This window comes from Hypomesus transpacificus, unplaced genomic scaffold (genome assembly GCF_021917145.1).
Source record: "Hypomesus transpacificus isolate Combined female unplaced genomic scaffold, fHypTra1 scaffold_280, whole genome shotgun sequence".
Lineage (NCBI taxonomy): Eukaryota > Metazoa > Chordata > Actinopteri > Osmeriformes > Osmeridae > Hypomesus > Hypomesus transpacificus.
The window spans coordinates 45,046-71,724 of NW_025813807.1; the positions used below are offsets into that span (position 1 = coordinate 45,046).

Below are 26,679 nucleotides of genomic sequence, written 5' to 3' on the forward strand. Positions count from 1 at the left end.
CCAGCTGCAATGTGCTGGCACAACTGACTGGAAGATATTAAGCCTGTTGATGCCTGTAAAAGTTTTTTTTTTGTTCATGTATTGGAGACTTGGGTTAACCACTTATATCAGCTACTTGAAGGGATTGGAAAGTTAACAGAGGTTTGATTGGCTAGAAAGTTGGCGGTTATGAAACAAATCCATTGGTTTTATTGTACAAATGATATCAACACAAACATCAATAGTGCAAGTGTATATTGTCTCTGTTCTGCAGCTTCACAGTTTATTGGGGGTGGTAGTTATTTGCGTATGTTATATGTCTGATGTGTTGGTGAGAAAGGCCAACTTGAATACGTGTCAATGTTGGAATGACTTGAATAATGCAGAACTCTTCAGGATACAGAACAGAGAGCCCGCTCAGAAGTACCTCCTTACTCCTGACATAGTATCTTGTCAGAAAAGCTGAGCTCAGCTCTCAGCTTCACAAGTGACTGGAAAGCTGAGATGACTTAGGCAAAGAGGCCTGCAATCAAGTACTTCAGTAAACAACTGACTGAAGACACACAGAACTTTTGTCAGGATACAGAAGTTCTGTAACTAGGAGGAGACTGGCTGAAGGGGTTTAGACTTGATAGCTCTTGGTATTCTTGGTGTGTGTGTTTTAGCAGGGACAAGTGTTTCATTAATAATTCATACCTCCATTTCTGCAGTAGTTTTGCAATCATATCAGACTGTTATTATTCAGTTTCATGGTGTTAGCATATAATATCTGACATCATCCAATTTGATTCAGTGTTTGCGTTTCAGCACGATTTCCGTGTTAATTGACAAGGTGCCGTGTGTGACTACATTTGACAGAACGACTACAAACCCCTGAAGTGATGATAAGAAATTAGGTCAGAGTCAAGATCTGGTTCCAGTCTCTGAGATTTACAAATACATTTCAGATGAGAAAAGGGGAGAGGGGAAGGGATAGAAAAGAGAGGAGGAGCAAAGCAGAGGACTTCTAGAGAGAAAAAGAAGAAATGGAAACAGACAAAGAAAGAGAGGCCAGGATTGCATCAGGATTGCCACGCCGTCTGGAATCTTAGGAATCCTAGAATTCTGCAGTGCTTTCAGCGAACATTCCACCCCAACACCCCCATGCCCCCCCCCAACCCACTCCCGGCGTATAAATAAGCTTCTATAACCATAAGAGAAACTCATTGCTCCATCTTTCCCCCCTAGTGCCCCATTTGAACTTGAAAGCGGTTGAACGTAATTATATTGGTTGATTCTTGACTTGGTCACGTGTTGCATCCTCAGCGAAGACTTTAGCGGTGGTTCTATCTTGCGTTGGCCCTTGATCTCTGCTCTCTGTGCCCTTGAGGACTTGTCGTTTGACAGGCCCCACTCCCCTCAAAAAATGAAGCAGAGAGAAAAGCCATTATCAAAGTTGCCCACATCAAGGGCTCTTATGAAGATTTAGCTCCAGCGTTTACATTTTTTATTTTAGAAAAGGTTTCATTTTTACAGCATGAAATCAGACACATTGTCTAGGTTTCTTCCTCATTGTATGTAACACAACAAAACAGACATAAAGCTGTACTTCACATGACTATGGATGGCATAATTAATATGTGAAAGGGCACTTATTGGCAATATACCCCCCAATCTCCCTTTTTTTTATACAATGTTTACATCAATGACAAATGTATTGAACAAACAAGTAACAGTTCAGTGTGTTTCAGTTTGATTTGTATTTATCTACCTCCTTAAAAGGTCGGGGTTGTAACTTTCTGTTGTATAACATGTTTTAATGTTTACTCTGTGTGTGTGTGTGTGTGCGTGGTCGTCCCCAGCACTGTATGCTGTTGGGAGGGAAGAAGAGCACAGACGTTCCTCTGGAGGGCTACCTGCTAAGCCCCATCCAGAGGATCTGCAAGTACCCTCTCCTGCTGAAGGTTAGCCCACCCTGCTGTCCCCTAACCTGCCTGGCCCAGCCCTGCTCTCCCCTAACCTGCCTGGTTACTCTCAGCTCCCTCTGAAATGTCCCCCACTTCCCCTTTGTCTCTCCCTCCCATTGCTCTGCATGTAATTCACCTCAATATGCCTCTCACCCATCCTCACCCCCCCCCCCCTCACCCTCTCCTCCTCCCCCCTCCCCTGTGCTATCCCTGGGTGCAGGAGCTCCTGAAGAGGACCCCGAAGAAGCATCCCGACTACCCGGCGGTGGAGGAAGCCCTGCAGGTGATGAAGGCCGTGTGCTCCAACATCAACGAGACCAAGAGGCAGATGGAGAAACTGGAGGCCCTGGAGCAGCTCCAGTCCCACATCGAGGGCTGGGAGGTGAGAGGGTCATGGGGAGAGGAGAGGGACATGGGGAGAGGAGAGGGACATGGGGAGGTGAGAGGGACATGGGGAGAGGAGAGGGACATGGGGAGGTGAGAGGGACATGGGGAGAGGAGAGGGACATGGGGAGGTGAGAGGGACATGGGGAGGTGAGAGGGACATGGGGAGAGGAGAGGGACATGGGGAGGTGAGAGGGACATGGGGAGAGGAGAGGGACATGGGGAGAGGAGAGGGACATGGGGAGAGGAGAGGGAGGAGACGGGGAGAGGAGAGGGACATGGGGAGAGGAGAGGGAGGAGACGAGGAGAGGGACATGGGGAGAGGAAAGGGAGGAGACAGGGAGAGGAGAGGGACATGGGGAGAGGAGAGGGACATGGGGAGAGGAGAGGGACATGGGGAGGTGAGAGGGACATGGGGAGAGGAGAGGGACATGGGGAGAGGAGAGGGACATGGGGAGAGGAGAGGGACATGGGGAGAGGAGAGGGACATGGGGAGAGGAGAGGGACATGGGGAGGTGAGAGGGACATGGGGAGAGGAGAGGGTCATGGGGAGAGGAGAGGGACATGGGGAGAGGAGAGGGACATGGGGAGAGGAGAGGGAGGAGACGGGGAGGTGAAAGGGACATGGGAAGAGGAGAGGGACATGGGGAGAGGAGAGGGAGGAGACGGGGAGAGGAGAGGGACATGGGGAGAGGAGAGGGAGGAGACGAGGAGAGGGACATGGGGAGAGGAAAGGGAGGACACAGGGAGAGGAGAGGGAGGAGATGGAGAGGCAGGAGAAAGGGGGGAGGGTAGATTGGGGGGTGAGGGAGAAGGAAAAGCAAAGCAGGAGAGATGGGAGGAAGTCTGAAGAGAGGGTCGTTAAAGGAACGAGGCAGAGACTGGGGAATGGATGGGAGAGAGACCCTTCGCCAAACCTAGTTTAATACCCTTTAATACAGTTTAAACACAAGTGTGGATGGTGAAAGCAAGGGCCTCTCATTCTAGTCGAACAGTGAGTGAAAGCTCCAGTCTGTTCTCCAGACAGGCCACCAAGCAACCTCTCCCGTCCGTCTCAGAGCCAAAGGCTCTCGCGGCCAAATCATCCTTTAGCGTGCAGGGGCCACGGACAGGGCTTGGGAGCGGAGCGCGTTTTTCACGCCTCCCTCACCCGTCACAACGAAGCCCTTGTCCCCACGGACACAGAGGGGACAATCTGCCCAATCAGGGGCGCCGAGGGGAGCGCCAGTGGGCACCTTGCCCAATCAGTGGAGCCCAAGGGGGTGGGGCTTGTCTCAAACGGTGCGACTGTGAGAAACGGAGACGGGGGGCCCTCACTGTGCCATCCCTCTTTAGTGACTGCCAAGACGAGCGCCCCCTCTCTCTCTCTCTCTCTCTCTCTCTCATTCTCTCTCTCTCTCTCTCATTCTCTCTCTCTCCCCATATCTCTTTCTCTCCCCCCACCTCTCTCTCTCCCCCCATCTCTCTCTCTCTCCTTCTGAAAAATGTCACCGCTTGACCCTCCGGCTTGTTGTTCTTCCAAAGCATATCAAACAAGAAGCTGTTGTATGTTTAACAAGAGTATATTTAGAGGACGGAGGTGATTGATGTGGAAACCGCAATCCCATTCAATTTCCTTGTCAAACACACTCTGAATTTGTTCCTGGTCACCACTGCTCGGATCAAAACATCAGGAGAATACACATAACCTAATAATAAACATACTATACCGTAACACGGCTATTTGAACACTGTCTATGTTAGGCCAGTATGAACAGGCTGGCAAATATCGGCTGTGGAACCAACCACCAAAACACCATCCGACTTTTCGTGTTTTAGACTGGATTTGGAACAAACACAATTCTTTTTTGCCAACTCGGTAAGTCTCTTGAAGTTTTTGAGCTTTCTCCCCGTATCAGAGTTAATCCTCAGGAAAGGCACTTTGCCTCTCCTCCACTCTCCTCCATAAACACTCCAATTCTACCCACATTAGTCTCACCCTGCCCCCCCCCCCCCCCCATCCAGTGTAATCACCTCCAGTCCTAATGGAGGGTGAGGAGCACTGCTGAATGAGACCCAGACACATTACCGCTGCACTGACGGCCTCCATTATACACACACGCACGCACACAGTACATACACACACACGCACTCACACAGTATATACACACACATGCACGCACACAGTACACCCACACACACGCACTCACACTGTACATACACACACATGCACTCACACAGTACATACACACACACGCACTCACACAGTACATACACACACATGCACTCACACAGTACATACATACACACACACACACACACACACACACACACACACACACACACACACACATGCACTGTACATACACACACACACACACACATTGTACACAAATCCATAAATCCTCATACAGTGACGCATGAAAACGCACAAAGAGGGAATAAGCAGGAGGGTCTGAGCCCACAGTGAACATTGGGGGGAACTGAAGACACAGAAAGAAGCTCTTTGGAACATTGTCAAATCATGCTGGAATAACATGGGTTAATAACATGGGTTAATAACATGGGTTAATAACATGGGTTAATAACATGGGTTAAGCACAAACTTGTGAAGAGTCCATGCATGCTGTCATTAAAGAGGCAAATACCAAATACTAAGATACGCTGAAATATATCCCCATTTCACTCAAACTGCTAAGCATATTTATGAAAATATCTGTGTCACACTGTTAACAAATGCTAAAAGTATAGTGGTCTGAAACTGTTGGACCCTACTGTACAGTACATGTGTGGATGCATGCAAAGGCTAAAGCACACAAACGCATGCACAGTTTAGCAAGGGGTTTAGCAATGATCCTGCAAAACATGATCTGTCTGCTCAGCCCGGCTGGAACACACCTGTAAAAAGGGCAGATAATAGGTTTTCCTGGAGAGATGTATGTCCAGTGCAAATTTAGTGCCCACAGGAATCGATTATGGACGCTTGGTGGAGGGGAATTTTCTAGTGGCTGGAGATGAGCATGACATCAAAGAGACGTGTGTGTGTGTGTGTGTGAGTAAGGGATGTTCTATAGAAAAGACGGGGGTGGGGGGGCATATCCAATACCCACACATGGCCCTGCTTGGTTCCAGTCGATTCGAGTTGGCACCATCCATTTAACACGGACATGAGTTTTTGTGGCCGATGTGGTGGTCCTCTCTTGCCCTTCCTCCAGACATGGCCTGTGCACACATGCGTGCTCGTGCACCTAGTTCATTACAGTTACTCAGAAAACACACCTATGTTTGGGGGTGTGGGAATGGCCGTTGTTAAAGGACTCACTGATTCACTGAAATATCACCTTGCCTTTTCAACCCAAGTGTCGTACATTATTGATGTAGCCTAGATCTCAGCAAAGTGCACACACATCCGGTCAGACTTTTTTTTCTATACTTGAATTGAATCCCATCAAATGTTATTTCAGAAAGAATGAATTAGTACTGATTAATACTGTAGGCTGAAGGATTCTCTGATGACAGCAGTGCAGTGTAAAGGTTAATTGGTGTCTGGACTGTGTGAGCCACGTTCTGCCTTCTGAGACATCGAGAATGACGTCATCGTGTTTCAAAAGCCAAACAACACAGAGATTACGATGTTTACACTGAAGGGAGGGAGCGCGGTGCGTTATGAAACGGGTTGAATTTCTCAGTAAGGAACGTTTTTTGGCCCTTCAACGGGATGCAGCATCTTGTCACCGAGATGCTCTGAAATGTGGGTTAGCAGATTCAGAGACGGCTTTCTTGGTTTCCTGGTAACGAGGCCTGACCTGTGGGTCCACTTGGCTCAGGCGATGAAAGGCGAGCAGCTTGTTGGTTTACTGTGTGAAAGTGAGACTATGGGTTGGGTATCAATGTTTTCGTATGTCAAGGTTGCACAGGTCGCAGTGTTTCAGAACGGAGGCCTAATTTCCTCTTTAGTTCTTGCTAGGAAAAAGGTGGTGGGATTATTAGGAAGTAATTTTTTTGCGGTGGGTGTTTAAGTTTCGGCACCAGCGTCAACGTTCCAGATTGTGTCTTTGCCCCTGAGGGATTAGGTGACACTTCACATTGATTGTTCTGTCACACTTGTGACTTAACCTGCAGTAACACAACACATCTTAGAACAAATCTTAACACCGTCATGACGCATTAGAAAAACCTCCTTAACTGTCAAAATACTTGTCCAGCCCCAGTCTGCAGTGGTGTGAGTGGATCTGGACTGTAGGAGCAGAATAAACAGTCTCTCTGTCTGGAGCTCACCAGAAGGCCCCCAGGGAGCCAGTCTGGCACTGTTTAAAGTGGCTCCTGTTTTTCCCCCAATGTTGGGTTTGCCAATAGCATTCACTCATGAACTCCCAGAAACCCACACATCCTCTGGTACAATCTGCTGAAACACACTGTTAAGCGACCACAGGCTCATTTTTAAGCATTTATGGGAATTTTGAGCTCTTGATTTCAGAGGTTCAAGGAAAGGCTAGTGTTGACTGTAGGCCTGATGTCTTTGGAGGACAATGGGATGGAAGCAGATCGTTTGAGCGGAAACCAAGGGAACAGTTCAATTCTCTGTTTTGAATAGTTTTTACTGAACCTGCGAACTCTGAAGTCACGAAACGAGTTCAAACTCAGATGTATTATCATGAAGAAGTTAATTGTTTTAAGATTTGAGGATCCAGTCGATTAATGTCACGGTTTTTGACTTCCTGTGTTTTACCTCAGGGAACCAACCTGACAGACATCAGCACAGAGCTGCTTCTCCATGGTAACCTTCTCAAGATCTCAGCAGGCAACATCCAGGAGAGAGTGTTCTTCCTGTTTGACAACCTCCTGGTGTACTGCAAGAGGAAGTCCAGGTGAGTAAGGCCGAGACTGCCTCGATTTCATTTGTCTTCCCTCTTGAAACATGCTACAGTGGTTCCTAGGGGTGGTAATCTTTTGGTGCCTCACGATTAGAATCGATTCTTGGGGTTACGATTCAATTAACAATCGATTCACAATTTTTCCGAGATATACATTTGTGAATTGATCTGAATCGCTAGCAAACTGAATCACGATTCAAATTTGATTTTTTTCCCCCCATCCCTAGTGGTTCAGTCTCTGACCTGTTTTTACGAGGGAAGACAAATTGAGGGGAATATACTGTAGAGTAACCGGACAGAGTTTTCATTCAAGACCTGAGTTTTACAGACAGGAGCCAGGCCTGAAAACCTGGGACATTAATTTGAATTTCCAAAGTCCTGTTTGCATGCCCAGCTCATTTATTTATAAACAAAACATCTAGGCTCAGTTTTCAGAACTGGCACCGACAGTCTCATTTCCTCAGCAGCGTATTTCTACTTTTGACGACATTTTGCGTCTTTTTCTAGGGTTTCTGGGAAGAAGTCTACCAAGAGGACCAAGTCCATCAATGGTCCACTATATTTGTTCAGGGGAAGAATCAACACTGAGGTGATGGAGGTGGAAAACGTTGAGGATGGAACAGGTGTGTGTTGGCCAGTGTCGGCCATCTTAAGTTTGGAAACAAGAATCCTCTCGTATCCATCATTCATCCCTCTCTGTCCTTTCATTCATGGCTAAATCAAATCCAGTTTAATTTGTAAACTGTTATACACACAACCAACCCCTTTTTACATGCAATGTCTCAGAGGGGCTTCACATACACCCGTAGAACTGCACCTAAACCAAGCTAAACCCTGAAAGAAGACAAGGGATATGTTGTACTTTAAATAGGTTCAATTCATTGTACTCTAAATATCCTACTAATTGACTACACTTCAATGTGGTCCAACCCTTACCCTAACCCCTAGCTAGATATTTATTTTAACCTATTTGGAAAATGTTACTTTTCTGAATTGACTATGGCTCTGACTGTGGCTAGCAAGTTAACCACCGTTAGCTTCACTTTTCGTCACAAAAACGTAATTTCTACCTTAACCGTGCATAGTAACGTAAATACAAAGACAAGCAACTCAATCGCTACCAAGACGAATCTTTTGACATCTAGGTTGTCAATGTAGGCCAAATATCGACTGAGGCTTAGGGGTGGGAAAATAAATAAATAATAATATGTGAGAGAACGAAGGTTGTGCCCTTGCCGAAGGCAAAGCATACCCAATGAGCAAATAATTATCACCCAGGCCTCTTTGCTTGTGGCGTTTATGCAACTGCCTTGCAGTAAAGCAGTTAGCCTAGCCATCACCCAGAAGTTAACGAGCTGCTAAACTAATGATCTGCTAGAGATAGTCACGTGTGTTTTCATGACGTTGATGACGTTAGTAGCGTCAGTGACTGTGGCCAGCAAGTTAGCCACCGTTAGCTTCACTTTTCACCACAAAAACTAATTTCTACTTAAACCGTCCAACGGAACGTAAATACAAATACAAGCAACTCAATCTCTACCAAGACGAAACTTTTGACACCTAGGTTGTCTGTGTAGTTAAAATATTGACTGAGGCTTAGGGGTGGGAAAATAAATAAATAATAATATATGTGAGAGAACAAAGGTTGTGCCCTTGCTGAAGGCAAAACACACCCAAAGAGGCAGTGAAGATGCTGATAAAATAAGTTACTGCCACTCTTCATGTTAGAACCACTCCTTAGTACAGAATGCTGATATGAATCTGACAGACTGGCAGTTGAAGGATGGCGAGTGATGCACATAATCTCACGTTCACAAACAAAGACACAAACCACTCAAGTTTCACACCCCTAAACAAGTAGGCAGGCTGTTTTAGTACCATATCAACCATCAACACTCTGCTTGTGTTTTTTTTCCTTCCGTGGTTTTTTGCACACCGCATTTGTGTTTTGCCAAGCTTTGTTTCTTTAGGCCTCAGGGTGAAAATACCTTCTTCTTCTTCTATCTCAAGTGTTTCCTTTTGATAAACTAACGAGACGGAGCAGACCCAGGCCTCACATCCCCTGTATCTGTGTGCTGCGTGCTCTTGTCCCCGGGTGTGAAAGAGGAAACCACAGTGCAAAACAGCGCGTTTCTCAGAAAGAGAATGATGCCAACGCGCTCGTGAAAACATCTACCCACAGATTGTTTTTTGCACTGAAGAACTTCTTTGCGCTTTTACCTAGATAAAAGAAGCAGCCAGTTCCTCATTCAGGGGACACACAAAGATCTCTTGTTAGCCTGTACCAGTATCTATCCTTTTGATTTGACTACCTCGCCTCATGAGAAGATGACACACTGTACTCCTCCTCACTCCTGCAGACTCTTGTCCCCCCCCCCTATACACCACTCCCAAACACGTTAAGTGAACACCTTTTCCAATATGATCTACTTGCGCTCTCCCTTTAACGTTTAAATTGTCCCCTTAGGGCCTGGGGTATCATACCTATTTTATATGACCTTTTAAAGATCACACTAATGCACCCCATTACCCAGGGGCATTCATTATTCAGAAGACATTCACCTGGAGCCGAACGGATGATAAAATTAGAATGTTGCGGGAAAGAGGAGAGTGAGCACAAGGGAACGAAAGATGAAAGAAAGAAGGAAAATTGAAAAGATAATTTTGGGGGGGATTATTAATGGTAGTGATAGAAAAACTGAGAAATCAAGATTTCTGTGTAGTCAGGGCAATACCTTTATCTACTTTTAAACTGTTCAATATTTATCTTAATAATTGACATGGAATTCTATATTGGTTTTGTAATGTTAATGTTATGAGTGCTTCTTCCTTAAGGTCATAAACAGTAGTGTGATTTTCAAAGACCAGAACTCACATTCCCAACTGCCACATCAAAAGTGCAACATTGTCGTGTGTGTTTACCAAACAACTTCTGTCAACTGTTTGTTTTCTCCCTAGCGGACTATCACAGTAACAACTACACAGTGACCAATGGCTGGAAGATCCACAACACGGCCAAGAACAAGTGGTTTGTCTGCATGGCCAAGAATGCAGAAGACAAGCAGAAGTGGCTGGACGCCATCTTGAGGGAGCGTGAACAAAGAGAGAGTGAGTGAAGCAAAGATATCTTTTGTTTATGGTCCTAGTACTAGTTTACTGCCAATACTCTGTTTTTAATAAATATAAGATTGGGTGACACTGAACCTTAGAACCACCTGTTATGAGTTGTTCATTCACAAACAAGCCCACAATGTGCACTAAGAGCCTCTTCGGTCCCATCGAGGTCCGGAAATAGGCTAGCTGTGACTTGGCAAAGAACATCTAAACAGGACACTGTGCACCTCATGGAGTTGTTGTCTGTAATAGAACTCTAACAGAGGACATGCAAGCAGTATGTCTAGACATCCATACCCCACACAGCATGTTGTTTTTTACAGTATTTGTTTTGGAGCAGTTTTTAGGTCAAGTATACTCAAAATACACTCAGGATTTCATTAACCAGAATCTTTTCGAATATAATTGAACTAACACACTACTTCACCCACGGTACATTCTTGTACTCGTGAACAACAGTTTTCAACCGATTTAACACAATTTCTAACTCGTCTTCTCTGGTGCCTGATGCATGTTTTGGCCATGTAATATTTTAATTACCATATTTGCATCATTATTATTACTATTATAGATAAGTGATTACAAATACTATTATATATTAAAGCAATTGGTTACAACTTACAAGCATATTTATGCGAAAAATAAGAACAATTTCCCTTAAGTAATTGCATATTTCTCCTTTTCTCATTTCGTTTTGCCTAGTGTTGGTGGTTTCTGTGGTTCATAACCATTCTTTTGATTCTAATAAAGAATAAATTCATTACAACTGTGTGGTACTGTAAAATGAATATATATATGTATATATATGTTATGGTGCGGTTTTTTTTCTTCAATGTTTTTTTATACGTTTAAAATACTTTTTTTATTTACACACATCATTTTATAATTTTCTTCATTTGTTTCCTCCTTTCCTGTTTTATTTTTGTAATACTTTTTTGCACTGTGACCTTCACTAGATTTACTATAGTCGTCACACTCTTCCTCCCATAGAGGTTGATTATAGTGATTCTCACAATTCCCAACTTGACATGGTCCACAAGCAGGCATGCATGGTAGTCCATTTGCCTTGCAATTGCACCGTTGTGTTTGGCAGGCAGTTACTGTTACTGGTCATAATTTTCAAGAAGCAGTTATCCACCAGTTTCCATCCCAAACCACTGTTTTCATGTCACCTTCCTTTCAATCCACACCATGATCTAGAAGTAAACTCTTTGGCAGTGGACTCAGTTGGAGGCAGACGTTCTGGGGTAACAAATGATTAGGCGGTAACGATTTTCTTGCTAAAAAGGTTGTAGCGCAAAGAGGCAAGTGAATCGGTACTCTTTACGCCAAACAAGCCTGCTGCCTTGGTCCCATGGTCCTCTATGACATTCCCTGCTTGATGTGGGAGCCAAAACACATTTGCACAAGACTGGATGGTTGATTCACCATTCTCAGGTTCTGGACTGCGGTCTGTTTGCCAAAGCAAAAAATTTGGGAAGTTGTATCACATCCTGTGAAGGCGTGAATAAACAGCAACTGGGAACGCAAGTCGCTACCCAGGACTCGTTTCATCTCACTGATGTTGTACACTAGCTTTGGAAAATAGAGGCCTCTATTGTTCGTCCCAGCATAGTAGAGGAGAAGAATGACTAAGTCTGTATCATCCCCTATCAAGGTTGTGGGCTGATCTGAGGCCTTGACTGCAGCTTTGACAATGTCCACGTCAGCATCACCTGATGCTTTGATAACAGTGCTGCCCTTCTTCTGTAGCTCCTCGGTCATTAGATTGTCCTTGTTTGTTGCAAGATCTAGAAAGGCAATCATCCTTTCTTCCCACAAACTCAGTCTCTGCACTGAAGTTAACGATGGGGTGAGTGTTTTCACCACGTCTCTGATGCGTATCGTCTTCGATGGAAGGACCTTCACTATAACCATCAAAAACGACTGTTGCTTTACCATAATGGCGTATGGTAAAGTCCGCATATGACGTGTGTAATATGTAACTGTCACCCTTTTTCCATGCCAAGCGGTGAACCAGGGAACCACCGTAAGGCTCAATTGGTGGGATGGAATCCAGGATAGTTTGGTTAGATTTATTGAGAACTCGGTGACTGACTGCGCTAGTTGGGGATTGTTGGCTTTACAGAAGAAGTCCTGGTCTTTGAAGAGGGCTGCGGGAAATGAATTCATAACTCATTACATCTTCCAGTGAAAACTGTTCCGTTTCGAAATTATCAGGAACCGCTGGAACAGCAAAGTAGGATCAAAACTTTGGTTTTGGGCAACTTTAATGGAGTCATCCGCAAGGGTTTTTGAGCAGGAGTTACATACATAGGCTAAATCGTTTACCTCTCTGGTTCACCTTAAAGATAAAACCTTACAGTTATCTCACAAAATCATGTATTCCAAAAGTATGTAATCATGTCAGTGCAATTTAGACCAAGTCCAATGGATTCACAGACCCAGAAAACATGCTTTCTTCAGCATTTCTGTTCATTACACCACTCGCAGACGTCGATATGTCACAAAGTATATACGGTCCACTTCTGACCTTAGCTACCTATCCGAATCTTTTCCACCTGCCCTCTCTCTGTCTATAGGGCTCTGGAACTGCCAGTCTGCAGTGAACGAGGCCGACTTCATCCCGCTGTTTCCATCCCATGCTTCACTTCACGCCCTTGCGCTGACAGAGACCTGGATCCGCCCAGAGAACACTGCAACTCCAGCTGCTCTCTCCGTCAACCACTCGTTCTCTCACTCACCCCGCTCAACCTGGCTAGGTGGTGGGACAGATTTGGTTCTTTACCCACATATTAAATACACATCCACCCCACTCTCTGTTACTGCCAAATCTTTTGAACACCATCATGTGATGCTAACTGATCCTATCAAAGCATTCTTAATTGTCCTCTATTGCCCACCAGGACCGCTAGCCGATTTTGTGGAGGAGCTGGACATGCTCCTCAGCGTCCTCCCTCCCGGATTATGGAACACGGCTGACAATCCATGGGGACTTCAACATCCACCTCTAAGGAACGCAGGCCGTCGACTTCCAAGTCTCTTCTGACTTCCTTCGACCTGACGCCGCTGAACACAACCAGCGACCCACAAGGCAGACAAACAGCTCGAGCTCGTCCTGACACGTAACTGTATCACTGACATCATCTCTCTCCCTCCAACTCCTTCTACCTCCCCTCCCCTCGTAACCTTCCGCCGCAACCTCCGCTCCCTATCCCCCTACCATTTCTCCTCCATTGTAACATCCTCCCTCCCATTGATGAAATCACATCCCACCTCACTGACACTGCCACCAACACCGTTGTCTGCATTGCTGCAGTCTCCCCGTCGTGTAGATTCACCCTCTACAACATCCGGAAGATCAGGAGATACCTGTCTGAACATTCCACCCAGCTTCTTATCCAAGCACTTGTCCTTTCAAAGTTGGACTACTGCAACTCGCTGCTCGCCGGTCTCCCAGCATGCTCAACCCCGCCCTCTCCAGAGGATTCAGAACGCAGCAGCCCGTCTGGTCTTCAATCTACCCAGACGCTCCCATGTTACCCCGCTCATCTCCCTCCACTGGCTTCCCATAACGGCCCGTATCAGATTCAAGACCCTGGTACTGACCTTCCGAGCGGAGAACGGGACTGCACCCGACTACATAAAGCCTGTCCTCCAGCCTTACACCCTCACCCGCCACCTACGGTCTTCTTCTGACAACCGTCTGGTGGCCCCACCGCTCAAGAGCGCTCGGTCCCAACGCAAGCTCTTCTCCTGTCTGGCGCCCCAATGGTGGAATCAACTCCCCACCTCCATCAGAGACACAGACTGTCTCCCCACCTTCAAGAAAAGGCTCAAGACGCACTTGTTCCGGGAGTATAACGGTACTTAGGAATGATTTCCTGGACCTGATGTTAGTTTCCTCCAGGATCACGATTACTTATTGAGAGACTTGTTGCTCTTGTTGGTTAGTTGTAACCGATTTAAAATGATTGTACTCGCTGTAAAATATATTATTGTTGCTTGCTTTTCTACAGGTACACTCTTGCACTTTTGAGTTTCATGTTGTTTAATTGTAAGTTGTTTAACTACATGCTCTTATGGTTCTTCCCTTTGGCACTTAATCGTTTTTTTACAATGAATGCTTCATGTTTTGGCTACCCGCAATATTTGGGGTTATCTCGTTGTTATGATCAGTGACCTATGCACTTTTGTAAAGTTCTCTCTTGGAAGTCGCTTTGGATAAAAGCGTCTGCTAAATGCATAAATGTTAAGTAGCAGTACAAGGAGCACCACGACAAATTAAGAGGTGGCGTTTTAATGCCAATAAACAATCTCTTTTTTTCTTCCTTTCCATAAATTCTACAGTAACAACTAACCCATCCCTCACAGGGGAAACCTGCAAAGTATATATTAGAGGGCTCATAATATCATACACATATAAACAAAGCAGAGGCGAGGGTGCAAGACAGAAAATCCTTGAACAAGATTTACATTTAGTCATTTAGCAGACGCCCTTATCCAGAGCGACTTACGGTAAGTACTGGGAGTAGGCCCAGAGGCAAGTAGGGTGAATTGCCTTGCCCAAGTACACAACGTCATTTTGCACAGCCAGGAATCGAACCGGCAATCTTCTGATTAATAGCCCGATTCCCTAACCGCTCAGACCTCTGACCCCTAGATTCAGACTTGGACCGAGTTCTCTGCCACGACAGATTCCGCAATACTTGAGAAAATATTTAATATCAGGACGTCGTCATATTTGTTATTACAAAAAGCTAATATGAACCTTCTCTACTCTAAACAGCAACGGTATGAGCATGGTAATAAACCCAGTGAATACCTGGCCCAACATAAGAGTCTCCAAGAGGGTAAAGCACCAGGTCAGGACGGCATAAGCTCCAAATTATACAAAGAATTCCATCATGTCCTAATAGACCCCCCTCTACGACATGTTGAGCCGCTCTAGAAAGAGGTCTGATGCCTGCTTCCCTTAGACAGGCAGACATCGAGCTGATCCTTAAGAAGGGGAAAGATGTAAAAGATTGTGGATCATACAGGCCCCCAGCATTGCTTAATTCTAAAATACTCATTCAGGCCTGAATGGGCCCAACCAACTGATTCATGCAGACTTATTGAAAAGATCCAGCAATAACATCCGAAGGCTTTTAAATGGATATTTCTCAAAAAGGAATCAACTTGATACACTGATTATATCACAAGACGGGGAGAAGGCCTATGACCACAGAGTGGCCTTATTTCTTCAATGAAATTTGGGCTGGTGGGTAGATTCTTAAGATGGGTGTAGTTATTTCAATCAGCCTTTCGCTGCTGTTATAACTAATAGGTTCAGATCCAAGAGTTTTCTTCTGGGCAGGAGCGCCAGACGTGGCTGACACCTCTCGCCACTGTGGTTTACCCCCTCGCTGTCGAGTCCCTGGCAGAGGCAATAAAAAGGTGCAACTCTGCGATTACTGACCCAATAAATGAAAGACATTGCCATTGTGTCCATTGTATACAGTTCTGCTATGAAATCCAATTGTATTTGGAAAAGATTGAACGCCACATTGGAAATATCCTGGATATAAATCTGGATCCCTGTGCACGTATTGTAGGACTTGCTACTGTAAGGATAATAAAAACAGACCAAATAAAGACTATTTGCCTAGTTCCATACAGACATGCCTAAATGATCTGTACCAAGTAGACCCATTTTCCCCTCTCACTCTCATCCATTTTTCATTCTTCTCTGAGGTGTAAGACAGGTGGATATTATGGTCTTTGTTCTACTTGCCTGGGCTTTGTTGCCGTGTTGTGTCACTATTTTTTCATTTTGGGATTGTACTCTTAAAGTCCTTGAAAATGAGTTTTAAGTTCATCACACCACAGAAGAATGTGTTGTTAAGTACCCATCCAAATTCGAATGGAAAAAAACATAAGTATGTTGATTTCGGCTTTGAAATCGTAAAAGAATCAGCAGTCTTCTCTGCTTGATACTGGGGGGGGGGGCGTGTCACCTGTAGGAGCTGAAGCTCCACCCCCTTGAATTGATTGAACTTAGCAACAACAAGCTAAATCAATTGCAGATATCAGAACAGACCTACTTGCAGTCTCTGAGTGTTTTATGTGTCAATGACTTTGTCTTCGCATTCCCACCAGCTGAGTAACAGAATGCGGGTTACATAAACCTTCTGTGACGTAGATAGGTCGGGCTTTGCCCCGCCTCAACAAAACCTGGGCTGAAACCGGGTAAGAAGCTCTTCAAGGGTCTAACTCTCACGTGCTTTACAGCATCTTTAAACACACACTCACTCTGAGCTCCCTCAGGTAGCAGCTGACGGGGTTGAAGTCCACGACCGGCATGGCCCCTCCAGGTCGGTGGGATTTGCCCGACAGGGTTCCCCTGCTGAAGGTAGCGCTGGGCAGGTCCACCGCCTGGCTTAGCAGGGGAACCTGCTTGGGGTTCAGGTGGATCAGGACGTCGTAGGCGTCCAACGGTGGGCGGATGGCCACCTGCACACACACACAAGCACACATTTGAACGCAGCTCTCCAAATGACTCATGGTTTTGGCGCTTCCTCGGAGGCGACGTGTCGGGGCACGGCGTTGGGTCTCGCCGTCGGGTGCCGCCTACCTTGACGTCCTGTACCTGACACGCATCCATCAGCTGTGGCTCCAGGACCTTGAGGCTCTCTGCGGCCACCATCACCACGCGCTGCAGCATCTGATCGCACAAGACACACACACACACTCGTCAGACACACACACCCACACACCGCTCTACTACTCACACCTCAACTCCTCCCCCCGTTCAGGCCGACTCGAGTCCTGACGGGATCGGGGTTTCAGTGGAACGACAGGCTTCCGTTGCCAAGTTGCTGACACACAACGCGGAACCACAGCTCCACCCTAATTGAAAGCAAATGGCTGTTGTGGCGTTGCCAAGCGTCGCTTATTTCCCGCTTGCGTGCCGTAAATATAGCGTGGAGGGGGTGGAGGCAGAAATTCCTTGTGAAAGTCCTCGGTGGTACAAAGAGTTTGGGATGTAGATTGATGCTTCAAGTCCACCTAGATTTGTCACTCGCTACAGGCTATCCTACAAGCTAGGACTAGACGTAACCAGCAAAGCCAAGATACACTTTGTATGCCAAGTTGGCACTGCCAACAGTGTTTTGCTTTCTGTTATGCTTAGACTTACAGACTTGCCTGTTTGGCCTTGTATGATTTGAGTGAATCGATACCTTTAATGACAAATAAAGAACATTCTTTTTTTTTCTTCTGCTCTACCACCGTTTTGCAGAAAGAATGGAGAGTTGAAGTGTCTAAATTCTTACTCAGGTAAGAATGACTGTTCATTGAAAAAGTAGTACATTTTCAAGGTCGTGTTCCCAGGGAGAAACATAAAAAGGAGGAACACCTGTCTGCACTTATCGAACATTACGCGAGGCGTCTTCCTTACGCATGGCCAACACGGCCCGGTGACGAGCCGTCTTTCACTGCCCTAAAAAAAATGCAATTCAAGGTTTGTCATTTGTTCGTTCCGTCCTTGCTGAAGATACACACAAGTACTGTGTGTCACGTGGACACGGTCTGACGTGGTTAGTGGGAGTTGGTCAGTTGGACAGGACTGGCTGCGGTGGCTGCGCAGTGCTTTATAAATACCCTTGGTCCTGACACGGGGTTCCAGTGTTGATCCAGGAGCTGAGGCAGGGAAGCAGGAAGTCTATCTGGGTCACTAGCACCATGCTGGGCTGCCATCGCCACCTACCACTCCTCCTTTGGGTCACTGTGACGGCGATCAGCGTGCTGGGACACACTGGCGACTTCAAGTTGAGGTCTCGGACCGCTTTTGCTTTGGCGGAAGAGGGCGACGAACGTCAGCTTGTAAGGACGGCAATGACTCTGGGGTCTGTGTGTGTGTGTGGGGAGGTGTTTGTTGTGAGTAGAGCGACGTCCTTATTTGTGTCTCATTTCACAGATCGACGACCTACGAGGGGTTTTGGAGAGATTGAAAAACAACCGCTTTCTGCCTCACGCTAAGAAACACAACCTGTTGCCCATGGTGAGCGAGTCGCCGTGTGGCGATCTGGCGGGGGGGGAAAAATAGACGTCGATACATTTTGCGTCATCGCAAAGCGGGTGAATTCAAACGGCTCCGCTCAAGCCTATGGTAAGAGAGCGTCTCGGTGTTCCCAGTGTGCCGCAGGAGAGCAGTGTGCGCTGAGGAAAAAGGAGCCCGGATGGGGAAGCTGTGCGACTGTCAACAGCCCAGAGCCTGCAGCTCCTTCATGCTGCGTTGCCTCTGACGGGAGCTGCCGTGCGGTTTTTTAACTGTTTTTTTGCAGCTTCGAAACGTCCTCAAAACCTGGGAATGGGTGAGGACTGGGACTGGGTGTAACGCCACCGCGCCTATAACTTAATAGTGATTATCGTATCCATATGTCTTTGATGGCAGTTGCTAAATGATGTGTTATTGTGATTGTTGTGTGATTAAAGCCATATTAACAATGCTGTTTACTGTGAATATGCATGCTAACCTGTACAGATGGGGCCTGCTTGGTCCAGATGGACAACTTCCTGTCTTTGGGCGTGGCTAAAAACATGACGGGCAGGGACTCCCTGGAGGCCATGAAGTCGTTCTTGATCTCAGTGTAGTCGGCCGCTACGGGGCAAAGCACAGAACAAACGGGTTAACAGCTCGAGCTTCGGGTGTGCGAACGTGTTTTCCATGCTTGTGTCCGTTTCTTGCGCGCGCGTGTGGGTGCGCATTTACCAGTTAGCTGGTTGTTTAGGTTGACTACAAGGGGGTTGTTCCTCCAGTCGAAGGAGGAGAGCAGATGGAGGAAACGAAGGAAGCCCACCTGAGGAGAACTGAGAGAGAGGGCGGGAGAGATGAAAAAGAAAGGAAAGTAAAAAAAAGTTAAATGGAATTCCGAGGGAGGGAGGGAGGGGAGGAGGGAGGGAGGGGGGGGGGGAGGGAGGCTTTACCCAGGAGGCGAGAAGGGGGCGGGCTGCAGGAAGAGCGACGCCACCAGCAGGTCCGCCGTCTCCTCGGAGATGTCATCGCTGAAGAGCTGAGCCCCCAGCCACCGCTTGGCCAGACGACACGCCGCCCCAAAACATGGGTGCTGCTGCTGGAGCCTGTCTCACACGCACACACACGCATTGTTTGGGAACCCGATTCGAGACAGGGAAACAAGAGTCTTCATGTTAGTTGACAGCCTGAGGGGGTTTATCCCAGCTCCATTAAGCCCCAACTACAGGACCCGGTGTGGAGGGTGAAAGCCTGTCGTCCTCACCCGTGCAGGGTGCTGGTCAGTAGGGGTTTGTGGATGGTTTCCATCTCCAGGGCCTGGGCCTCCTCGTTATCCCTGACTACGAGCAGTCCCTCTGGGCTCACACTCTCCCTCAGCACCTGGGGCTCGCGGTGGTACGCCACCTGGATGCGGAACAGCAAGCCATTCTGTGGAGAAAAAAAAAAGAAACAAAAAGAAACAAAATAAGAAAGAAAAAAAGTAATGTTTGTACCTTTTACAGAAACACACAAATCAGCACAGCCATTCAGTTCACCCCGACGCCGGAGACGAGGGCTAAACCCGTTGACGCCCGGGAAAAAAGCCGGCGGCGGGGCGGGGGGGGGCGTGGTGCCTACCTTCCAGACGTCCAGGTGGGTGGGGGCGGGCCGGCAGACGTAGCGGTGCTGCGCGCTCAGCAGCTCCCCCAGCTGGACGTGGAAGGCGGCCTTGATGTGACTGAGGGCCTGCCTGTCGTGGGGCCACTTCCCACTGCCCTCCATGTGACAGATCACTGAGGAGGAGGAGGAGGAAGAGGGGGAGAGGAGACAGTCACTGGGAGAGCCCCGACTCCCAGCGCACTCTGGAAGTGGCGTAACTCTCGCTTTGACGGGACGCGCGCTCACGCGAACACACACGCACTGTCTGTCTCGGTCTGTCTGTCTCTCTGTCACGGTACCTTTGATCGGGGTGATGTAGGCTGGACATGGCTTGCCTTCCTGAGGCAGTAGGCATTTGGTCAGCTTGTCTTTGTCGAAGACGGAGTAGTCCAGCACCAGGGGCGTGGGGGGGAACACCTGTGTGTGGGAGGGAGGGACCACGTCAATCCTGCAAGATACAATGACCTGAACACCTGTGTAACTGGTGTGTCATTGCAGCACGTTGTCACTGGGGTTGGGTCAGAGGATGTCAGGGTAGAGAGAGAGTGTGTGTGTGTGTGTGTGTGTGTGTGGAGGACTACCTGGGTGTAGCGGAGCGCAGGGTGTGCTCCCTGGACTGAGGTGATGGACAGAGGAAGTCCACCCAGAGCCCAGAGATTCCTGCTCAGGTCGTCATACACCTGGACGACCTTCAGACTCTCCTCGTCCCCTGTGCTGCACACCTGGAAGTCACACACACACACGCGCGTTATCAACTTTTAATACGAAATCCAATCAAATGACACATTTGCGCCCTCTTCTGGGTAAAACCGAAACAGCAAAAACTTGCCAATACCTCACGTCCCACTTTGATGACATCATCCAGCAGCCCACCTACGTAGCGCACGCACGACTCGGGTATGTCAGCATGCCTTAGGATAGGAGAAACGTGTGTGTGGGGGGGGGATTCAGTTACCATGTTACTGTTTGGATAAAGACAGTGCATGTCTACCGCCCCCACCCCTCTCCCCCCCCCCCCTTCTCTCCAGGTACGTACAGGTGCAGCAGGTGTATGACAACCTGCTGGGGCACCAGCCTCTTCTGCCAGGTGCTCTCTCCCTCCCACAGGACCGCCTCGGTGATGGCCCCGTCCTGGAAGCGACGCAGCTCGGAGCGAGGGCCCCACAGCTGGCGGAACTCCACAGCCTGACACACACACACACACATGGTATACACACACACACAAAGTGGACACACGTACACACACAGGAGACAAGCTTGAAGTTTCGAGCCAGCACGACGACGCCATCGTCCATACCGAACACATTGTCCAGGTCATATTGTGCCAGGCGAACCCGCGTACATGCAGGGGGGGAGGGAGAAGGGAGGTTACCTGGGGGCTGTCGGCTGAGGGGCCTTTCTCCAGCACGGAGGCGGCGTGCTCTGGGTCCAGCAGCAGGCCGAAGGACAGGGGAGGCTGGCTCTTGTGTTTCGGGGCTTCGCTCTCCACCGACCACTGCCGTTGAAAAGCAACCGGTTGCTACTTAAAATCTCAAAAATCCTCTCTCGGACGAGCCATTTTGAAACCATTTCTTAAGGACTGGTGTATTTGTTGTGAGTTGTTAAAAATCGGCCTCCCTTCAGTCGGTTTTGTCAGTGGAATTGCGCACGCGCTCACCTCGGGGTCTGGGGAGAGCGAGTGGGTGAGGAGGTGGATCCTTTGGCCGAGCCCTCGTTGCAGGAGGGACAGGATAAAAGGGAGCGCGGTCTGGACGTAGTTTCCGCCGTGGTCCATGAGCTCCCCGAGGAGGTTCATCTTCTTACAGCTGGACTGCAGCTTGATCGGCTCACACAGCCTGGACACCCACACAGGGTAAGGGAGGGGACACACACAGAGACGTGAAACTATTTTTTTTTTAAGCCACTGCTGAGAGTTAAGACCCTTCAGAAGAGTTTGTGTTTGTTTGCAGAATTAACATATTTAAATTGCGCTTGTCCGAATATTGCTGGTATAATGGCGCATGATGAGCGGTTAGGGAATCGGGCTATTAATCAGAAGGTTTGCTGGTTTGATTCCCGGCAAAATTACGTTGTGTCCTTGGGCAATGCACTTCCCCCTACTTGCCTCGGGGGGAATGTCCCTGTACTTACTGTAAGTCGCTCTGGATAAAAGTGTCTGCTAAATGACCAAATGTAAATGATGAATTATCGAAACAAAATCCATCGACAACCCTTTTTCCACCTCAATGCGGCACAGACGACAACAACAAAGAACACTTAAATAATAATGTTACTTGTTAAACAAACCGAAAAGTAAATGACAGAATGAAAGGTGATTCTGAACATCACTGCATTTTTTACTGGTGCCCATAGTGGGTCACACATCTCTGAATGAGTGCCTTTCAGGCTCATATGTAACTAGCAGCCTCTGGCCCAGTCCCGAACAGTACTACTGAGGCATTATGGATGAAGTTGTGTGTACGTGAGTGTATGCAAGATTCTGAAAAAGTCAGAGACTACGGGGGGGGGTCTTACTGGAACACGTGGTCTGCGGTTCTGATCATGGGTTTAGGGGTCATCAGCAGAGCGTGGAACCCGTCCACCGTGGGGTCGTCCCAGAACTGCAGCGAAAGCGACGCCTCGTGCTGCACCTGACAGGCACAGAGAGCAAGACCGACCAATCAGGAAGCTTTTTACCGTCAAGCGGCCGTTAGAACAGCGTCTTCGATTGGGGCGCTCACTTGTTTATAGGTGAAGGTGGTCATGTCGGCGCACATGTTGAGGTGGCCTGAGGGGTCGACGAACACCACGTGGAACGCACTGTGGAAGTCTGATAAAGACGGCTGGGGAAGAGAGACACGATGAGACAGGAAGAGGGGAATAAAGCGTGCGCGTTTGACATGTTTTTTTATGTTTTTATAAGATTTGACTCACCGCTGTTGAATCCGGGTCTTTGGCCAGGGTAATTCCATTCACCGTGAGATCGGTGGAAGCTAGAGAATGACAGGGGTCGAGGTTCAATACCGGAAACAGCTGAGATGTACAAAACTTCTAATTATGGTGACATGTTCAATAGTCATGCAACGGATTGACGAAACCAGCCCTCATTACCCAGGAAGTGCAGGCTGTTTCGAAGCAGCTGATAGGCTGTCATGGTGTTACTGATTCTGTGCGTGGAGAGAAGATAGGCCAGCAACATGGAGCCCAGGAAGCCACTGAAACACCCAGTGCCCTAGTAGCAACACAGGAGACATGGAACAGTTAGCAACCCTGAGAAACGTGTGTGCTCTCCAGCAGCCTGTACCACCACTGAACTAGCAAGACAGGTGACCAGTTAGCCTAGCCTAGCCTAGCCACCTACCTGGTCCAGCTCCCTCTGTCGGAGCCACACCCTGAGCAGGGCCAGGCCCTGGGGGAAGGCTGGGCACTGGGAGCTGACTGCAGACAGGAACTGCAGGTGCGCTCGGGGCAGCAGGTCCCCCAGCACGGAGCTGTTGTAGTGGGGGGTGGGGGGCTCACTGGACTCTGCAGGGCAGACAACACAGCATGAGGAAACATATCCCTGCTGCACTTTGGCATCGCTATACGGCACTTTGTTAAATAGACTTCTGGGATCTGGTTGAAGCCTTCATTGCACCATCATTGAAAAAGTCATTGCAAATGGTAGGGAGGAGTTTTATCCCAACGGTTTTCTATTATATTTGAGGTGTTATCAACGTAATTGTCCTACAACTGCTAATAGAACAGACCGCTTGTACAGTATATGTCCGGGATCTGACCTGACTGGGAGGCCTCCAAGCCGGTGTACCAGCCCGTCCGGATGTTGTTCCTCTGGGGGTGGAAGCGGCTGGGCTTGAAGAAGCTGGGAGGGGGGCAGGCGTGGAGACGCACCGTGAAGCTGGAGTCTTTACCTGGTGAGGCGGCCCTGATTGTCAACATCTAACTGGCGTGCGTGCACACAAAACTCACTGTTGCTGCTAATGACAGTGTAGGAAACCGTCATTACCATCCGACACCGCCTCAGCTGTCACTTTGCCGCCCGTACAGATGAAGAGATACGAACCTGGGGGGGTTAGCACCAGAAGGGGGCGAAGGCGGTTGCCGTGGAGACACGAGTAGCTCATGGTCCCGATGGCGGGGGAAGAGGCCAGGTGCTGAGCCAGACCAGCCAGGTAGAGAGCCCTCTTCCTGGGGTAGCGCTGGTTCAGGGCGTCCTTAGGGTGGAGCACTTCCTGATGGGGACAAACAGCAAGAGTTCACCCTTAAGTAGGTATGTCATGCCTGTGAACAGACCAGTATTCACCAAACTACAGGTGGTCTCTTATCGTGTCCTAAGGCATGTTACTACTTACAGCAGGGATGGTGACCGCTAGGTCGATGGCAATCCGTGGTTTGGTGCATGTGCCCAGAGGGTAGCTGCCAACTACGTTGATAGAGGCGGGAGGGACCATATGGAACTTGCCCTTGGCAGCCTTAGGCACCAGGAGAAACGGCACCTTGACCCCGCCAGACAACCACGATAGGTCACTCAGCTGGGGAGAAAGGTGAAAGAGACACAACGGAACCGATTTTCACGTTAATGCTGGTGACGCATTCACAGAACTTCCCCGGCTTAACAAACTGTCACCACCACACAGGGGAGACAAATTAGCCAAGAGGTCACCTTATCCAGGGACAAGTCTGAATTCCACTTCCATCCTCCACCTCTTCACTACTCCGAGGAGTGTAGTAATGTATCACACACACAGACACACACACACAGACACTAGAAACTCACCTCCACCTCTGGAGACTCAGGAACATCATGTAGCAGCTCAGTGATCTTCTGGACGAAAGGGTCAATCTGCTGCTTCCTGCGTTCACTCAGGGCGACTTCCTTCAACAGCTCCTCCATCTGTTATCACAGAAAGAACTGAGTTCATAATAATATACTCCCTGCTGATGCGGTGTGCACATGGGCCCATTGAGAAACACAGGAATGGTATGATCAGTAGGTCTCATCTATGCTCTGATAAACTCATGTTCTATGGTGAACCTCACCTGCATCTTGAGAAGACTGCAATGGAACAGGCTCTCTGCCTCCTTCAACTGGTTCAGCTCCTCCGCCGTGGGAGGCCGGTAAAGGTCGCCCCGGGACATCTTCACTGGACGGACGAACCCTTCCTCACCGCCTGTTCCGGGCTTGGTCCTTTTGGCCTTCGCGGGCCCCTCATCCTGATCTTCCTCCTCGACATTGGAAGAATCTGACGGATCGTTCTTTATTTGCAATTCATGTGAGAAAGATGTTATGAGAATCAGAATGGGATTTATTCGCCATGAAAACACATCCTATGCTGCTTGGCATTGAGCTGGTTAATTAAGGAACATACAGTATATCCCCAAAACTACTCAATTGTTCTTATCTTGACAACATTTACTGTAAATAACTAAAATAATCTTAAATCGACCTGAAGAAAAGTTACTGTGAACCTAGTCTGTAAACTTGATCTTCCCAGAGCTTGCCAGCTAGCTAACTGTAAGACAGAAAAACATGCATGGCTAACTAGCAACTTTTCTAGCTATCTTTTCAGCTAAGTATTGTGTTATTGCAGCATCCACTTTAAATATCAGACCGATTTCAAGTACCTCCTCTGTTTCCTCAGTTGTAGTAGTCCTCTTTTTGTTCATGTTTTCTTTGTACGATTATTAAATATCTGAAATGATGTGCTTACACCTTCAGTCAGTCCTTCCTCACATGTGCAATGGGTCAACTTAACTTGTTTCCAAAACATTTTTTTGATAGGCTACTATCCCTCTCGTAGGTCTAAACACCGCCCACTTTTGTCAAGATGAGTTGCATGAGCACAACTGACTCTCTGCCGCCCCTAGCGTGGGAGAAGTGGGAAACCTTTTTACAAACGCAAAAGATATGCAAAAGATATTATAGATGTGAAAGCAAATCACAGATGCAAAACCTTTCTACAGATGCAAATATTTTCAACAGATGCAAAATATGTTTGGCCCTTATTTGATAACATACTGCACAGGTCAACCTCAGAGCCATAGTATCTTCAGAGCCAACTCATTGCAATACTATGAATCTTACATCGTCAGTATTAATACAGTGCCCGTGATCGGTGGCGAAAATATGTTATCACGTTGGGAGGGGACAATTATATGACATTTTCTCAAGAGCAATTCCTGAGGGGGACACCAAAATTACTGCTGACATAGCCTACATTGTAATGTGTTAAATGTATATTGACAATATAATTACAATTTTCTTATGTTTAGGGTGATTTATTGGGGGGGACCAATCATATTTTTTCAAGATATGGGGGTCATGTCCCCCCAGTCTCCCCGGGATTTCCGCCTATGCCCGTGATGTCAGACTGTAGAACTCTTTGCCACAACCCACCTCTGCAGAGTGCATCAGTGTCGGACAGGGTCTGGAAAGTTGTATGGTTTTTAATATTTTAAACCCTTATGTTAATATTCCATGTCACAACCATGATGTCAACCCCCTCCTGCAAATTCTGCGAAAATTCTTTGAAATGTTTAGATTTTATTTTATTCTCCTAATGTATGCTCTATTAGCATCTAGCCTCAACAGAAAAAACAAAATGTCAATGAATGTATTTTGTGAAAGAAACACCTAATGTGTCAACACAATCATCACATGTTGTTTGTCTGAGCAGGTGGTTTTATTTTTTCAATGTTGCACCATATTTTCACCTCACTTCTCATGGCATGAGCATGTCTGATGGGCCTGAATTGTTGGTGGCCTACA

The 26,679-nt window shown here is 47.6% G+C and overlaps 3 protein-coding genes across 3 annotated transcripts in view; 2 read left to right on the forward strand and 1 right to left on the reverse strand.

Moving 5' to 3' along the window:
* Positions 1-10,300, forward strand: part of LOC124463450 (phosphatidylinositol 3,4,5-trisphosphate-dependent Rac exchanger 1 protein-like) — a 34,562-nt gene extending 24,262 nt beyond the window's left edge. Inside the window, exons 5-9 of the mRNA XM_047015167.1 lie at positions 1,821-1,922; positions 2,146-2,307; positions 7,023-7,156; positions 7,670-7,785; positions 10,121-10,300. Coding sequence (XP_046871123.1) covers positions 1,821-1,922; positions 2,146-2,307; positions 7,023-7,156; positions 7,670-7,785; positions 10,121-10,278 — 672 coding nt within the window. The 3' untranslated portion in view covers positions 10,279-10,300. The remainder of the gene's footprint in view (positions 1-1,820; positions 1,923-2,145; positions 2,308-7,022; positions 7,157-7,669; positions 7,786-10,120) is intronic.
* A 6,087-nt stretch (positions 10,301-16,387) lies between these two features.
* On the reverse strand, positions 16,388-25,660 carry nol6 (nucleolar protein 6 (RNA-associated)). The gene is made up of 25 exons (XM_047015169.1): positions 25,536-25,660; positions 24,951-25,166; positions 24,688-24,804; positions 24,263-24,442; positions 23,974-24,142; positions 23,690-23,821; positions 23,272-23,435; positions 23,022-23,142; positions 22,845-22,903; positions 22,652-22,753; positions 22,446-22,561; positions 21,589-21,766; positions 21,304-21,426; positions 20,968-21,116; positions 20,767-20,842; positions 20,513-20,653; positions 20,231-20,348; positions 19,911-20,065; positions 19,558-19,721; positions 19,247-19,399; positions 19,032-19,129; positions 18,796-18,920; positions 16,893-16,982; positions 16,571-16,771; positions 16,388-16,417 (listed from the first exon to the last, which is right to left on the reverse strand). Exons 1-25 carry the CDS (start codon positions 25,575-25,577, stop codon positions 16,388-16,390), a joined length of 3,219 nt encoding a protein of 1,072 aa, XP_046871125.1. The 5' UTR covers positions 25,578-25,660.
* LOC124463453 (cocaine- and amphetamine-regulated transcript protein-like) lies at positions 17,837-18,771 on the forward strand. The gene is made up of 3 exons (XM_047015170.1): positions 17,837-18,142; positions 18,237-18,320; positions 18,455-18,771. The coding sequence occupies exons 1-3, from the start codon at positions 18,002-18,004 to the stop codon at positions 18,587-18,589; spliced, it is 360 nt and encodes a 119-aa protein (XP_046871126.1). The 5' UTR covers positions 17,837-18,001; the 3' UTR covers positions 18,590-18,771.
* Positions 25,661-26,679: the final 1,019 nt, after the last annotated feature.

Coding starts and splice junctions, on each gene's coding strand:
- LOC124463453 (XM_047015170.1), top strand. CDS start 18,002: ATGCTGGGCTGCCATCGCCACCTACCACTCCTCCTTTGGGTCACTGTG. Junction 18,143..18,236: donor AGGGCGACGAACGTCAGCTT/GTAAGGACGGCA, acceptor CTCATTTCACAG/ATCGACGACCTACGAGGGGT. Junction 18,321..18,454: donor AACACAACCTGTTGCCCATG/GTGAGCGAGTCG, acceptor CGGTGTTCCCAG/TGTGCCGCAGGAGAGCAGTG.
- nol6 (XM_047015169.1), bottom strand. CDS start 25,577: ATGAACAAAAAGAGGACTACTACAACTGAGGAAACAGAGGAG. Junction 24,143..24,262: donor TAGCGGTCACCATCCCTGCT/GTAAGTAGTAAC, acceptor TGTCCCCATCAG/GAAGTGCTCCACCCTAAGGA. Junction 19,130..19,246: donor GCCCCCTTCTCGCCTCCTGG/GTAAAGCCTCCC, acceptor CCTCTCTCTCAG/TTCTCCTCAGGTGGGCTTCC.